The sequence below is a fragment of the Setaria viridis genome, chromosome 3 (assembly GCF_005286985.2).
Source record: "Setaria viridis chromosome 3, Setaria_viridis_v4.0, whole genome shotgun sequence".
NCBI classification, from domain to species: domain Eukaryota; kingdom Viridiplantae; phylum Streptophyta; class Magnoliopsida; order Poales; family Poaceae; genus Setaria; species Setaria viridis.
The window spans coordinates 45183450-45197764 of NC_048265.2; the positions used below are offsets into that span (position 1 = coordinate 45183450).

General features: G+C 45.6%; 1 protein-coding gene and 1 long non-coding RNA gene across 3 annotated transcripts; one reads left to right on the plus strand and one right to left on the minus strand.

Annotated features, from left to right (window-relative positions):
* Positions 1-5170: 5170 nt before the first annotated feature.
* Positions 5171-14107, minus strand: LOC117847257 (polyamine oxidase 1-like). Its single transcript, XM_034728432.1, has 9 exons — positions 13990-14107; positions 13266-13518; positions 12913-13063; positions 6481-6732; positions 6261-6404; positions 5997-6146; positions 5614-5871; positions 5405-5486; positions 5171-5292 (listed from the first exon to the last, which is right to left on the minus strand). Exons 1-9 carry the CDS (start codon positions 14105-14107, stop codon positions 5216-5218), a joined length of 1485 nt encoding a protein of 494 aa, XP_034584323.1. The 3' UTR covers positions 5171-5215.
* On the plus strand, positions 9580-13417 carry LOC117847258 (uncharacterized). Of its 2 annotated transcripts, XR_011897896.1 has the most exons (6): positions 9580-10229; positions 11405-11480; positions 11544-11735; positions 11818-12631; positions 12796-12892; positions 13278-13417. It is a non-coding gene; the product is annotated as an uncharacterized lncRNA (long non-coding RNA). The 2 variants fall into 2 exon arrangements; XR_004638575.2 differs by lacking the exon at positions 11818-12631 and having other exon boundaries at positions 9595-10229.
* Positions 14108-14315: the final 208 nt, after the last annotated feature.

Genomic DNA, 14315 nt, shown 5'->3' on the forward strand with positions numbered 1-14315 from the left:
AAGCACTACTTCAAGTCTTGGAAAAAAGAAACAGTGCTAATATTGCCATCAGAAACGGTGTGGTTGTGCTCCTCCAAACAACCTGCTGAGGTTCATGTCAGCCACATCTATTATAGTTTGCTCTAACTAATAATTCCTGTTAGCAATCGAATGTTGTACTCTGAATGCCTAAATGGGCCGTGCAATCAGATTATTACTCCAGTGTTGTCTGTTGAGATATATCATTGCAGATTCGCAACTTGTTTACCACCGGTGAATTCATTCTTCAAAGGATACATAGCACTAGCTAGAGGCTAGAGCTATTCCGATCCCTAGTGTCGTCAGAAGATTGTTGGGAGTTTGCTGGAACGTTTCAGAGACTGCAATCTTCCCTTCTAGTCCTTCGGAACTTTCTCGCGTAAGATACAATTTATATCCAAACTAATGCAATTTTTCTCAGACAGATACTGCTAGTCTGTCACCGTTCTCGAATGGTTGGAGCTTGGGGGGAAAAAAAAAATCAAATTTTCCGAAATTTTGTGTTTATCTGCGGGGCCTGATAAATTTTGTTTACCGAAATTTTATACAGTGAATCTGTCTAATGTGTTAAACTTGTGATATATTCTCATATATTTCTTTGGTATTGTAACAAAATTATGATGCAAGATGGTTTAGCGACCCTTTTTCTAGCGAAATTGTGCAAAAAAGAAAAAAATTGCTCCCAAACCAAACTTGACATTGACTATAACTAAATCGATACCGCGAATACAACGCTCTTCTTTGCAGCACCGGCTGCTCACAAATTTATATCGTCATTTGAATGCTTTAAAATGCTTTGGAATTTTACTATGATTTGGATGGTTTGATTTTAACTTCATCCTTAGACTTAAAGAATCTACAAAGATCCACACCTGACAAACACATTATTTCCAATAATTATATTGTCACTGGATTGCCAAAATCACAAATAATGATCTAGAGCGTCATTTCCTTTACACTGGGTCGCCGACAGGGCCGGTCTCGGAGGCCTCGAGCCTTCAACAGTCAGCACCAACCGGCAGCATGTGACAATAAAACTTTCCCTAGTGAAATTGCATATGCGGCACAAAGTTTTATTCAACATCCCTCCTCAAAAGAAGTTTTATTAAAGAGAAAATGCAACATTACAATCCGCAACAGAATAGAGCAACACAAGAGTACTTATTATCTGCCTAATATTTCTTCTGCCTAATATTAAAAAAAGAAAGGTTATTATCTCTACCTATTATAATATTAAAGAAACTTTTTCGTACGTCGTGGTCATTTTGAAAAAAGTCCCTTAACTTTCATGAATCAACCTCCGGTCCAAATTCTAAAGAGGGGGGGCTCGGGTGGAAAAATGAGGGAAGGGAGGGGAGTTAAAAGGGAAAAACTTCTCCTTTCTCCGAAACAGGGAGGCGAAGGAGGGGGATGGGGTGAGGCCGGCGACCGGAGCGGGGTGCCCCGCCACTACCCCTGCGCGTGGCCTCGGCGGCAAGGTCGGCATCCGGAGCGTTCTCATCCGCGGCGGTGGGGCCGGGATCACCGCGCGGTTCACGCTCTATGCCGACGCGGCCACCAAGGGCGTCAGGGCAGCGTGGTTTGACCGCTGCCTCATCTCGGCAGCTAGCTGCTACAGAGGCTGCGGATCGAGGCCGACCGTCCTGAATGGTTAGGGTTTGGTGGTGCCGCGCATAACTCCCCAAACGTGCACAGGAGGGAGGGAAGGGGGAGGAGACCGCTCGGGGAGGTGAGGTGTGTGGGAGGGAAGGGCAGCCGGTCACCGCTAATGGTGTGCGCCGCTGCCGCCGCACGGAGTGAGTTGCTGCATCGGAGAGAGGGGAGAGAGAGAATAGAGAGAGGGTGAGGGCTCGAGGGAACAAGGTTCACACGCGGCTCCCCACCCCGCCGCCTCCCCTGTGCCCCATCGATCCGCCTCCCTCCCTCCCACCTCCACCCCCGCCCCCACCATCTCTGCCTCGGCCTCTGGTTCCTTCTCCGAATTGTGTAGCCGCACGCCTCCGGTGTTGCATCACCCGCAGCCGCCGCATCTCCTCCACACCAGCCACTCCCTACCCGCCTTCCCTGCCGCGGCCTCCCGCTTCGCCGTCGTCTGGCCCCTCCATTGGGCCGTACCACTCGGGCTCCCTCCCGGAGTTCGCCACCGCCCCGGCCTCACACGCGCACCACCCTCCCGCCCGCTCCGTGGCGTGCGCCAACCGACCGTCTCCGCTCGAGCTGCGCCCGCACCTCCCCAGGGAGTCGCAGACCCGCGTCGCGCTCCAAGCACTCTCGCAGGCCCGCGCTGTGCTCCGCGCGCTTGCTTGCTGCCGTGATGCTTCCCACGGCGGCGCTCATCTGTGCTTGTGGGCCGCAGGTGAGGCTGGCGTCAGGACGTGGGACCTCACGAATGCCTTCCGCTTGCCGTCGGCTTGGCAGCGCTGGGGCGACGAGGCGGCCGCGCCCTTAGGGTGTCGAGCGAGACGCCGCAAGTGCTCTGCCTCGTGGCGGACCCCGGTCGTGGGGTGGTGTGGACCGGCCACGCGGACGGCCGGGTCATGGGGTGGAGCGCGGATCCTTGACCGGACGCGGTGGAGTGCCTCGCGTGGGAGGCGCACGGTGGGCCGGTCTTCGCGTTGGCGGTCTCTCCCCTCGGTAACTCTCCTGCCTCCATCAATTCTCTGGCGATCAGTACAGCTGTGCACCACTCAGATACAATGTAGCACTAATTATCGTGATTATTGGAGAATCGCGATTTTTGCTTTGCAACTTTAGTATTGTTTCTCCTTCACCGAAGTAGGGCCTGTCTTATACAGTAAAACAGAATGTACAGCTGGTTTAGCTTATACCTAATTACTATTGTACACCTGATAAAATACTTCCAAGTACTGAAAATAAACTCTTCCTCACCGGGGGCATGTAGCCGCGCAAGAGGAGCTGTATTCTCTTTCCTCTGGTTATCCTCAATTCCAATAACTTTCTCTAGTTGCATGCATTCTGTTACTTGTTTATAATCATGCGCAGAAAACTCACCTTCCATCTACCCCTTTTATCCCAGTTAATATTTAGCCCGGAACTAAAGGTTCACCAACCGGGACTAAAGCTTGGCAACTGGCGGGAGGCTCACCAACCGGTACCTTTTATCCCGGTTGCAAAGATTAGTGGAAAAAAGTCCTGAGGGACCTTTTATCCAGTTAGAAACACCAACCGGGATAAAAGACCCCCTTTTATCACGGTTGGTAAAAAGACCCTCGACCCTTTAGTCCCGGTTGGTAACACCAACCGGAATTAAATGGGGATCTTTTATCCCAGTTGGTGTTTCCAACTGGGATAAAAGGATCCCCCACAGGTGGCTGCAAATGACTAAAGCCCTCGGACCCTTTAGTCTCAGTTTGTGTTACCAACTGGGACTACAGGGGGTCTTTTGTCCCGGTTAGTAACACAAATCGAGACTACAGGGTTCCCCACGAGTTAATACAAAAGGATTGCATCCCCTATATAGTCAAATGTGCTGTGTAGGTGGGACGGCAAGGAAGCTACGAGCGAGGCTTGAGGTCGTGGGTTTGAATCCCATGCACCGCGCACGCATATTTCACGTAAAAAATCGTGTGACTTACCAACCGGGATAAACCTTTTGTCTCTACCAACCGGGAGATTTGCTTCCTACCAACCGGGATAAAAGGTCAGTTTTCTACCAGTGAATCATATTTGCAATACCATTTGCGGTCTCTTTATTTTACTAGCATCATGAAATATGGCTTAGTGTTGTGTTCAATACACTACTGCTGGATTTGCCAAATGACCCATTGAATAAGCAAATGAATGTGACAAGGCATCGCTAACTTTCCACATTATGATGTGTTGATCCAGCCTAGGAGGAACTAAGTAGTTTTTCGTTAAGAAGAAGAAACAGGCACCCTAATTCGAGTTGAAGAGAACTCGGACCTGGGTGGCTGGAATGCACAATCACATCTCCTCCCCTCCAATCAGCTGAGCTAGGGTTACTTTTTTGTTGCGGTCTCTATCACTCAGTACATATATTTAGCTGCGTGTTATCTCAGAATTGAATCAGAGCAATTACAAGTAATTTTAAAATCAGTTACTTACATTTCAAGTACAAGAAGTTCTAATCTCTACATGTGGTTGAAGCTTGGTGTCATATTTTTTAATTAAGGAAAAGCTTTACTATAGCACTCAAAGTCCTGCACCATCACATCCTGCCTCCAAATATTTTTGGTACACTTTAATGGCACAAAAAGTTCTTCGTGTTATATTATCCTTGTACTTTTGCCAGTTGAACATTTTGTGGTAAAGATTTTCTTTAGATATGTGAAATACCCTCAATAACCCTCTCACTTATTTTGTGTTTATTTTTTTTTCAAAAAAGTATCCTATGTCAAAAAAATTGGGCATGATACGTGCAATGCGTGTAAAATAGAAAAAAGTTACATGAATAAATATATTATTGTTTTGAGTGAGGATAATTGAAACACGTGTTATTTTTTTTTATCAGGTTCCATGCCGACCAATGGCATTCAACTCCAATCGCTTTGCACCACGTGTTGTGCTAAGATGGGTCCACGCGGGAGGGGGGTGGGTCACCTTTTCTCAAGCACAGATCATCCAAATTCCAATAACAAACTCTCCAAGCGCCTTTAACCAAACTTGTAGAGATACTATAGGGCTGCAAGTTCTAGATAGGAACTTTGCTCAAAAGATCTTTGGTTTGGAAGATTGAGAGCTCTGACTTTCAGCCAGGAACTGAACATTTCAGAAATTTCCAATGCACTTCTGATTCTGACAGTTTATACAACCCGCCTTTCAAACTTTGAGCTCCATTTAAAATATTCAAACACTTTTTATTGTGAACAACAACTAGACACTATATATCCTCGTAAACAAATATTTAACCAAACATGCATACCAAGAGAGCATCAAACAATAAATATTTTGGTTTATTGTGTTCGAGAAATGAATAATTATTTCAGTATAAGGACATATGTTAACAGAAATGCAATAAATATATAGTGATAGAAATAGAAAAAACCACGAGTTTTAAAAATATGATTATCATTTCACTGTAGCAAAGCACGAGCATTTTGCTAGTAACCATAAACCTTAGATGATGATGGTAGACCACACCACAGCGCGCTTAATACGAAGAAGCCGCCTTATTTCTCTTTCGCCATTGCATTATGATCGATCGGCCTCTTGGAACCTAGTAATACTTGCCCTCAACATGGTACTTGCACATCATCTGGGGGCAGTTGATCAGAATTTCTGCAGAGTCAATTCCTGACAACACACGACGAAAATTGGCATTGCAAATGCAAAACTTATCAGAAGAAACCCTGTGGCAAGCTCAAGAACAGGCAAATGAAGACCTCGTGGGTGCACGTATACGTACCTGCAAGATAAGCGCCATGGACATAGCCATTGTAGTGCTCGCTTGTGTGCTCACCAGTGAAGTAAACCCTCCCAACCGGCGCCTAGAGTGCAGAGAAAACAACCGATGTTGGATAACATTGCATGCATATGTTAGATTATTCACACAATCGCAAAATCACGTACACTAGTAAGATATATGAGATCACAAAAGGATTCGCAGGTACGTACCCTGAGCTGGTCATATTCGTAGCGGTTCACACCAATTGGCCAATTGGAGAAGGTGCCCTTGTAGAACCTGTCGGACCACCATCTCGGGACAAGGATGTCGGTCGCATCAGGGACGTCCTTGCCAGGGAACACCTTCCTCAGCACCTCCATGATCTCTGCCTTGGTCTGGTTGTCCGACTGCTGCTCAATACGCCTAGACTCCTCGTCAGTCACGGTGACAAGGAGGACGTTGGCATCAGGGTACTGCTTCTCAAACTCCTGAAAAAATTGACTCAAAATGTTTAGTTTGCGTGGCATTCATAATTCCCCTTAGTTACTGCTGCTAATAAGCTAGTACGGGCTAATATTACCAGTTAGGCAGTTATAAAGTTTGGCGTGTGTACCTGCCACACTACGTAGTAACCTCTCCTGCTGCTCGCATAGAGGAAGAACTCCCTCCCTTTCCCTTCAGGCCAGAACTTCTTGGGGAACTTGACGAATATCTTGGTGTACACGGCCATGTCGAATTGGTAGATCGCCACAACCTTCCATGCCTGATTCGATGTATGGAAAGAGTGGGATGATTGTGATGACGAAGGCTAATATAATTAACTGGCTAATAGAACTGATTAAATGTAACATGGCGCCATGAAGGGGCCGGAACTGACAGGTAGCTGAGGCTTGAACTGAATGAGGTCACTCTGCAGGACTCCTAAACTTGCAGAAACCATGACATAGTCTGCTTGGTAGACCGAGTTGTCCTCTGTCTTCACGGTGACCCCATTCGGGGAGTAGGAGATCTCACGAACCACCTACACATGTACAAATCCAAACTCATGACATGCTCACGTACACATGATTTTGAGATCTCGCGTTACTGTCATTTACCTTGTTGAGCTTTAACCGGGGATCGACGATTTTGCCAGACTTGTCGGTCTTGAGGTACTGGCCGGCGAGGTGGTAGACGACGGACTCGTAGCCCCGCTGGTCGGCGACGAAGTAGACGTCGTCTCCGAAGTCGCTGAACGTCGGGAGAGGAACGCAGTTCTGCACGCTGGTCACGCGCGGCGGCTCCGCGAACTTGTAGTCGAACTTGTAGTAGTCCAGCGCCATGTCCACTGGCGTCACCGGCCCGTTCGGCTGGCTGACCATTTTGCACGCGCTTAATCAATTAATGTGTTTGTAGTAAGAGGCCCAGAAACCTAACGGGGCCATAACATGCAGCAAATTGTTGTTACAAAAACATCAGCACTACTTCTGGGCCTTCAAAGCGGGATTCCAACACAAAACGCTTTCTACTAAATTCCTCGGAGAAAACTTCCTAAATGCCGATCTATCCGTGTTCTAGTAGTGTTTTGCACTTTGCCACATTTCGGCCCTTTGGAGGGAGGGCTCCAGCTCCAGCTCTAAACGGGAAGGGAGCAAAGAAGCTCCTGAATCCCCGGTGAGAGGGGCCATTTGATAAAAAAGTGACTCCCCGCCGCTCCTCCTCATCGATTGGCTTTGTTGCCCTTGGGTTGGGTCCGCCAGTGAAGCGAGGCGACCGAAGGTGGGGGCGGTGCATGGCGGAGGTAGCTAGCAGCGGGAAGCGGAGCCGGTAGTGGGAAGCGGAGGTAGAGGTAGCGGCGGTGGAGGTGTGGCCGCCGGTGAGAGGGTATGGAGGCCACGGTAACGAGGCTGGCAGCCGCAGAGAGATGGTGGCGGCAGCGCGGGTGAGGCCGACGCCGGAAGCGGAGATGACGATGGCGCGAGTGAGGTGGCTCGCGGGTGCAGGAAGGAGGGAATGGAGGCGGAGGGTGATGGCGACGCGGGGGGCACGGGCGGTGGGTGGATAGCGGTGCAGGGGGCCGATGGCGGTGGGCGGACGACGGCGTGGCGGGCTGATGGTGGTGGGCTGGCCGACGGGTAATGGGGTGACGGTGGTGTGCGGCGCCGCTGAGAAGAATGGGAGCAGAATGTGGACAAGGAAGAGAGGGGGGCAATAAAGAGAGGGAAAAAGAATGGGTTGAGAAAAAAAGTAGGATGAACATTTCACTTTTTCCATTAATTTTATCCATCCATTTTAAACAACCAAAGAGAAGCTGATTTTCCAAACGTTTCCCATATAAGTTAGAGAGAGAAAAAAGTTGCTCCACAAAAAAATCCACAGCCAAAGTTGGTTTAACGAAGTCGGTTTAATGACAGCTACAACTCTGTCAAACGAGCCCTCATATTTAAAAATACAAGCAGGTTGTGGTTAATGTCTGTTTTTTTTTACAGTATCACTACTGCTTATTTCACTAGTAGAGCTGGAACTAAATCTGAATCAAAACAAGCGGGGGTGTTTGGTTCTTTAGTCCGGACTAAAGTTCCTATCACATCAAATGTTATATATTAATTAGGAGTATTAAACATAGACTAATTACAAAACCAATTGCACGGATGGAGGCTAATTTGCGAGACGAATCTATTAAACCTAATTAGTCTGTGATTTGACAATGTGATGCTACAGTAAATATGTGCTAATCATGAATTAATTAGGCTTAATAAATTCGTCTCGCGAATTAGCCTCCATATGTGTAATTAGTTTTATAATTAACTCATGTTTAGTCCTCCTACTTAGCCTCCAAAGATTCGATGTGACATGAACTAGACTTTAGCTCTAGGATCCAAACAAAAAAATTACAATTTAGACACCCACGACTCATCACAATGTTAATTATGTAGCTTAACTATATGCTTAGCTATCAATAGTTTCTATATCTCTATTTGGCTCAAAATGTGAGATCTTGTTATGTGACGCATCACTAGAGTGCCCATTCTAGGACCATGTCTTGCCTAAATGGCTAAACGTGGCCGCTGATGGCATGGGTGCAACCTAGATGCAGTCCGTTGGCAAGGCATGTTAATAGGTGCAATCAGATACTGGGACAATTTATTATTATTATTATTATTATTATTATTATTATTATTATTATTATTATTATTATTATTATATCAGGCGCATTTGTTTTTGTGCTGAAGCCATAAATCTCCATAACGCGGTACTACACAAACTGGCTACCGGTAATATATATGGGAATTGTTGTTTTATCCGGTACTTCCTCCGTTCTAAATGTAGGTTATTTTGACTTTTCTAGGTATATGCACTTAGATATTAATGTATATTTATATGTATAATAATTTATAGAATCTAGAAAAGTTAAAACGATCTATAATTTAGAACGGAGGGAGTAGTATAGATGGGAATTATCACTTTATCTTGCAAGTATAATCTCCACCATATGTTTCTAACGATTCGCTGGCTCCTGGAGGTGGACCAGCCAACAGTACAAAATAGTCATAGCTAGCATGCATGGTCGATTTGGCTTACCCTGAAGTGTGTCCAATTCTCCGCATCTCGATTCGGCTTCAGGGCCTGCGCTGGGCCCCTAAATGTGAGGGCCATCTAATCAGCAACTACTAGCCCAGACTTTTCACATTTTTGCTGAAGTCCACAGGACCACGTGAGTACAAACGTGATTCACGCGATGCACGTACGCGACACGATCGATTGTCGGCGCCTTGGTGATTAGCGCGAGCCATGAGGCGCGAGGCCACATCGCAGCTGTCGCGAGAGTTGCTGTCTGGCGTCCTGGGCTGCCGCAAGCTGCAACCTCAGCGAGTGTGCATACGGCATGTCTTATCTTAGATGAACAAATCTTAAACCGTCGAGTCCTATCATTATTTGTGCGGTCATGCCGTATTATCTAATTTATTTTTGAAGTTATGTATTCCTAGCCTCAAATGTCTTTTTTTTATCCAAATGAGATGTTTAACCGCTTTATTTTTTTTCCTACAAGAGCCTCAGGTCGTAGAACAATCCATTCATATCTTACCACCAATAAAACTGAACTCAAGTCCCGTTTGGTAGAGCTTTGACCTCCTTCCAAAACGAATGGAGCTCTAACTTCTTTGGTGGAGTGTCTTCTTTAGTGGAACTGAAGCCATTTTGCAAAATGTTTGGTAAAACAACTTTTCAATAGCAATACGGGTAATTTTATGATCACTTAATACTTGGAGAGAGAGGAGAAGCTGATGAAGCCACTTGTTTTTTTCCTCCTCCTCTCTAGTCTCCTCCTCTCTAGTGTAAGTCGTTTTGCGGCTTCTTCCCGACTTCAGTAGTGAAGCCATTTTAAAATTGTCTCTTTGTGAAGCATTTTAAGAAGCCATACCAAACGGGATCTTAGTCTCCATGTTTAGTCTCCATGTTTAGTACGTCAAATAAAAATTCGTACGAGGTCGTCCGCCCGCCCGCGTCGTCCTCCCAAAACAAATTTGCGCCATCCGATCATTTGCATTGATCCTCGGCCAATCTGCCCTCCGTCCGATCTTGCGACCGTCGTCCCGCGCTCCGCGATCGTGTTTACGTCCCTCTCCGTCATCCCCTTCCGATTTTGCCGGCTCTCTACGCCACAAACTGCACGTACGATCCACGCCACGCCCATCAGGCGCTAACCCACCGATGATTGCGGAACCCTTCTCATTGAGCAGCGTCAAAATAAATAGGGACAGAGACGGGAGCGATAAGAAGGCCACCGCCTTTGTACACCGAATAAACGGCGCAACAACCTCTACGTGCACCGCGAGATCACTCCGAGCAACTTCATCAAACGAAGGTGAAAACCGATAACTCTAGTCCCCAATTCTCCTCGGCTTATTTGCTAATGTTTAGATTAGGACCTAATTACCTTAGATCACGTCTCTGTTAAGGACTAATTGATGTTGATCAGTCAAGATTAGCTCTGCTGTGGATCTGTTAGTGCTCATTCCTAAAACTTATGATGTGTCTAGGACTAATCAGTCAAGATTAGCTCCAACTGTCAATCTGTTAGTGCTAATTGGGCCCTAGCTGTTTGGCATGGAAGGAGATGAGGAAGGAGGGGAATTGCAAATTGATTTTAGTCAAACCATGAGAAAATCCCCAAAGTCACAAACCTCATTCAGAACCCTAGATCGAAATCCAAATCCCCAAAATTGAGAAATCCTAACTCTAGATTGAAAATCCAAATCCCCAAAATGCTCATGGCCGCGCATCAGTACGTAATGTGTTGCCAGTGTTCCACAAGGCGCTATTAGGCGCTCGCCTAGGCGCGCAGCTGGGTGGAGGGCCAGCGCCTCGCCTAGGGGGGTAGGCAGAGATTAAGCGCCGACTTTGCAGAATCTGGTGTTGCGCCGATGGAGGAGGGAGCCATGGCACCTTCTTCTGTCTATCTCCATCCTCCTCCTATGGTCTTGCATCTTGTCCTCATGGGTGCGCATCCATTTGCGTCAGAGGGGAAGGGAAACAAGCTCGAGCTGCGATGGCGCGGGGAGATCGAGGGAGGAAGGTGTTTGAGGTGGCCTGCATCGGAGAGAGAGAGGACGGAGGCTGCGAGAGAGACGGGAAAAGAAAGAAGAAACACGGGAGAGGGGGGACGCTCGGGCTGATGGGAAGGGATAAGATGTAGAAATTTTGCGCTTTGACCCTCACATTTCTATTATTACATTTAAGGTATTTTCTTGGTTTGTTGAGGCCTTTGGGTGGCCTGATTGTAGAACGTGGGCTTATATTGGGCTTTGATAGGCTATTGAGCTGGTTACCGGCCATGCATGGTTGTAGCCCAGCAATGCTTCTGCTTTTCTTATTTTTCTAATATATATATATGTGTGTATGGAGATAAGATTCGACGAGCACTAAGTAGTGAACTTGAACTTTAAGTGGTTGTGAAAAAAAAGTAGCAGATCTAAATTCACATATTACATCTTGTAGTAGAGAAATATGCATGTTAATTGCAATTTGTTTTACTTGCAGATGACATCTTCAAAACGATCCGAGAGCCGCACCCCAATCCATGATCCATTCAACACTACCAGCCTAAGTGATGATGGTAAGCTACTGTTCAAATGTATCATTTAATACAATGCAATTACATGTATGCCTTTTATTTTAGGTGGCATCCATGTTGGAGGATCAGTGACTGCGAATGACATTCCACCCTCTCTAGAACCTAGGGAATGGAGAAGGCAACGGGATAGGAACCGATACAAGCTAATGTCTATCCAAAAGAAGGAAGAATTACTAAAGAAGTGACGTGAAAATTACCAACGAAGTAAAGCTGCACCTGCTAATGTTGAATTACAAGGTAGTATGATAATTAATTTTTAATACTTGAACTAATGTTATTATGTGATCATTAGCGACTCTGATTGGGTCCATTTTTTTAGGTGAAAATATTGCTTCTGATGAAAATAGAGTAGAACAGAGAAAGAAATAATAGGTGAGCAAATTGAATCCAGGCGTGCAAAAGATAGGGCACGATATGCAAATATGACACCTAAGCATAGACAAGCAATACGTGATCGTCAAAATGCGCGTAATATGAAGCTTGAACGGAAGGAGGCGAAGAGGAACCAATATAAAGCACGTCGATGTGAATTACATCGCAACACTCTACATAAAGACTCAATAGCAATAGTGAACCCTAGATATAACCCAATGGATGACTCCCCATAATATATATTCAATTTGTGTGCTCCTACAATAGGGATGAATATGACATGCCCTGTATGCTTCATGAATAAAGTTAGATGTATGCAATATATTTTGGACAATCATATTTAGAAAAAAACATAAGCGTGATTTACATTGTCTACTGAATTAACCAATAAGATTAGAATATCATTTACCTATAAGTTATATTGCCTGTAGCAACGCATGGGCACGATCCTATATTTAGGAAAAGAAACATAATCAAGTATGATTTACATTGTCTACTGAATTAATCAATAAGATTAGAATGTCATTTACCTATAATTTGTATTGCCTGTAGCAATGCACGGGCACTATCCTAGTAACATCGTATTTTTTGAAACACAAAGGGGTTATCGTGGTTGGAACCTAACAACAGGGTCTTCAATTCAATGGAGAAGTGCTACACGTGTTGGATCTTCTTGATGGAATGCGCAAGTTCTCAAGAAAAACACGGAGTCATCCTACTTTCAACTATGACCCTATTTGATCCACCCATCTAAAATTTAGGTAGCTAAAATTTAGTATCTTTTATATTAATTAGCTAAAGGTTTAGCTAGGTGTGTTGGACCCACCAGCTAAATGGTAGTTGAGGAGTTATTTGTATATCTTACCCCTCCCACTTTTCATCTATCTTCTCTCTTACATACCCTCCTCCCTCCTCCTACTAGCAGGCGGTGAGTAGCGGGAGCACGCCAGGCGAGCGACAGATTGGCGAGCTAGCGGCATGCCAGAGTAGGGCAAGCCGCGCGGTTGTGGAGATGAATTAAGGTAATAATCCGTTTATGTACGTACCGATCGTAGAGTCGCTGCATGGCAAGGATGGACATGTCGTTGCTGCCACTAGGGTGCAACGTGCCGGAGAGTTTCTTCCCACTCTCTTCTACCATATCCGCCCGGTCAAGTCTTTTCTGAACGTAATCTTGGTCATACAGGCCACCACTGCCAGCAAAATATACAAAATAACATGGTAATGTTAATTTGGACAACAATATGCATGCTAATATATATTATATATATGAGTATAATTAACGTCTAATAATTCTGATTCGTGCAAAATTTTTCGGTTCACATGCGCGTGATTAGTTTAATTTATATATTGGTTTAGCATAAGCCTTTTCCAGTTCACTCATCGACGGCGTACTTCTCCTTGTAGACGTTTTGGGCGAGGTAGTCAAAGTCGGAGCGGAAGTTCCTGAGCTTGAGGGTGGAGTTGACGATGGGCCAGATGGGGTTCATCTTGCCGCCGTTCACGCCCTCCACCCAGTTGGCGCCGACCTCGACGTTGATGCCGGCGAAGTTCTGCTTGTGCATCCGCCCGCCGACGTGGTCCGTCGCCTCCAGAATCAGCAAGTCCGTTATCCCAGCTTCCGACAGCCTCTTCCCCGCCGAGATCCCTGCATGCATTGACAAACCAAAGCTAAGGGGTGTTTGGATACGAGGTCCAAAACTTTAGGAGGGTCACATCGGAGGTTCGGACGCTAATTAGGAGGACTAAACATGAGCTAATTATAAAACTAACTGCAGAACCCATATACTAATTCGTGAGATGAATCTATTAAGCCTAATTAATCCATCATTAGTAAATGGTTACTGTAGCACCATATTGTCAAATCATGGACTAATTAGGCTTAATAGATTCATCTTGCGAATTAGACTCCATCTGTGCAATTAGTTTTATAATTAGACTATATTTAATACTTCTAATTAGTATAAACATCCGATGTGATATGTACTAAAGTTTAGGACGGTGTATCCAAACAACTCCTAAGAGTCATGTATAATAATAACGGTGCATGAGCGCGCGTCCTCTGTGTACTATACACGCGCAGAGATGAAGGATTTGGTATGGATAATGGTATGTTTACCCGACATGCCGGCGCCGACGATGATGACCCGGAGGCCGGCGGCGGTGGCGAGGAAAGCATACTGTGCCAGGCACAGTACTGCAAGCACGAGAGCAATTATTGCCGTGGACGGAATCATCTCTTCCGACAACTCTTTGGATGCGAACAGGATGAGAAGTGGCGCTCACACTTCACACATTCCGTGCATATCTATATATCTATATATCTATATATATTTATAAAGTGTGACTGCTTCTCCCCACTTTTTTAGTTTGGTCAACTTTAATCATTGATGGATGGGCTAACAATTGATTTATTGACTGTGTTGTGTGAGCGTGTCCCGGTAG

Coding starts and splice junctions, on each gene's coding strand:
- LOC117847257 (XM_034728432.1), bottom strand. CDS start 14,107: ATGATTCCGTCCACGGCAATAATTGCTCTCGTGCTTGCAGTACTGTGC. Junction 13,064..13,265: donor CAAAACGTCTACAAGGAGAA/GTACGCCGTCGA, acceptor TTTTGCTGGCAG/TGGTGGCCTGTATGACCAAG. Junction 6,405..6,480: donor CCCGGTTAAAGCTCAACAAG/GTAAATGACAGT, acceptor GTACATGTGTAG/GTGGTTCGTGAGATCTCCTA.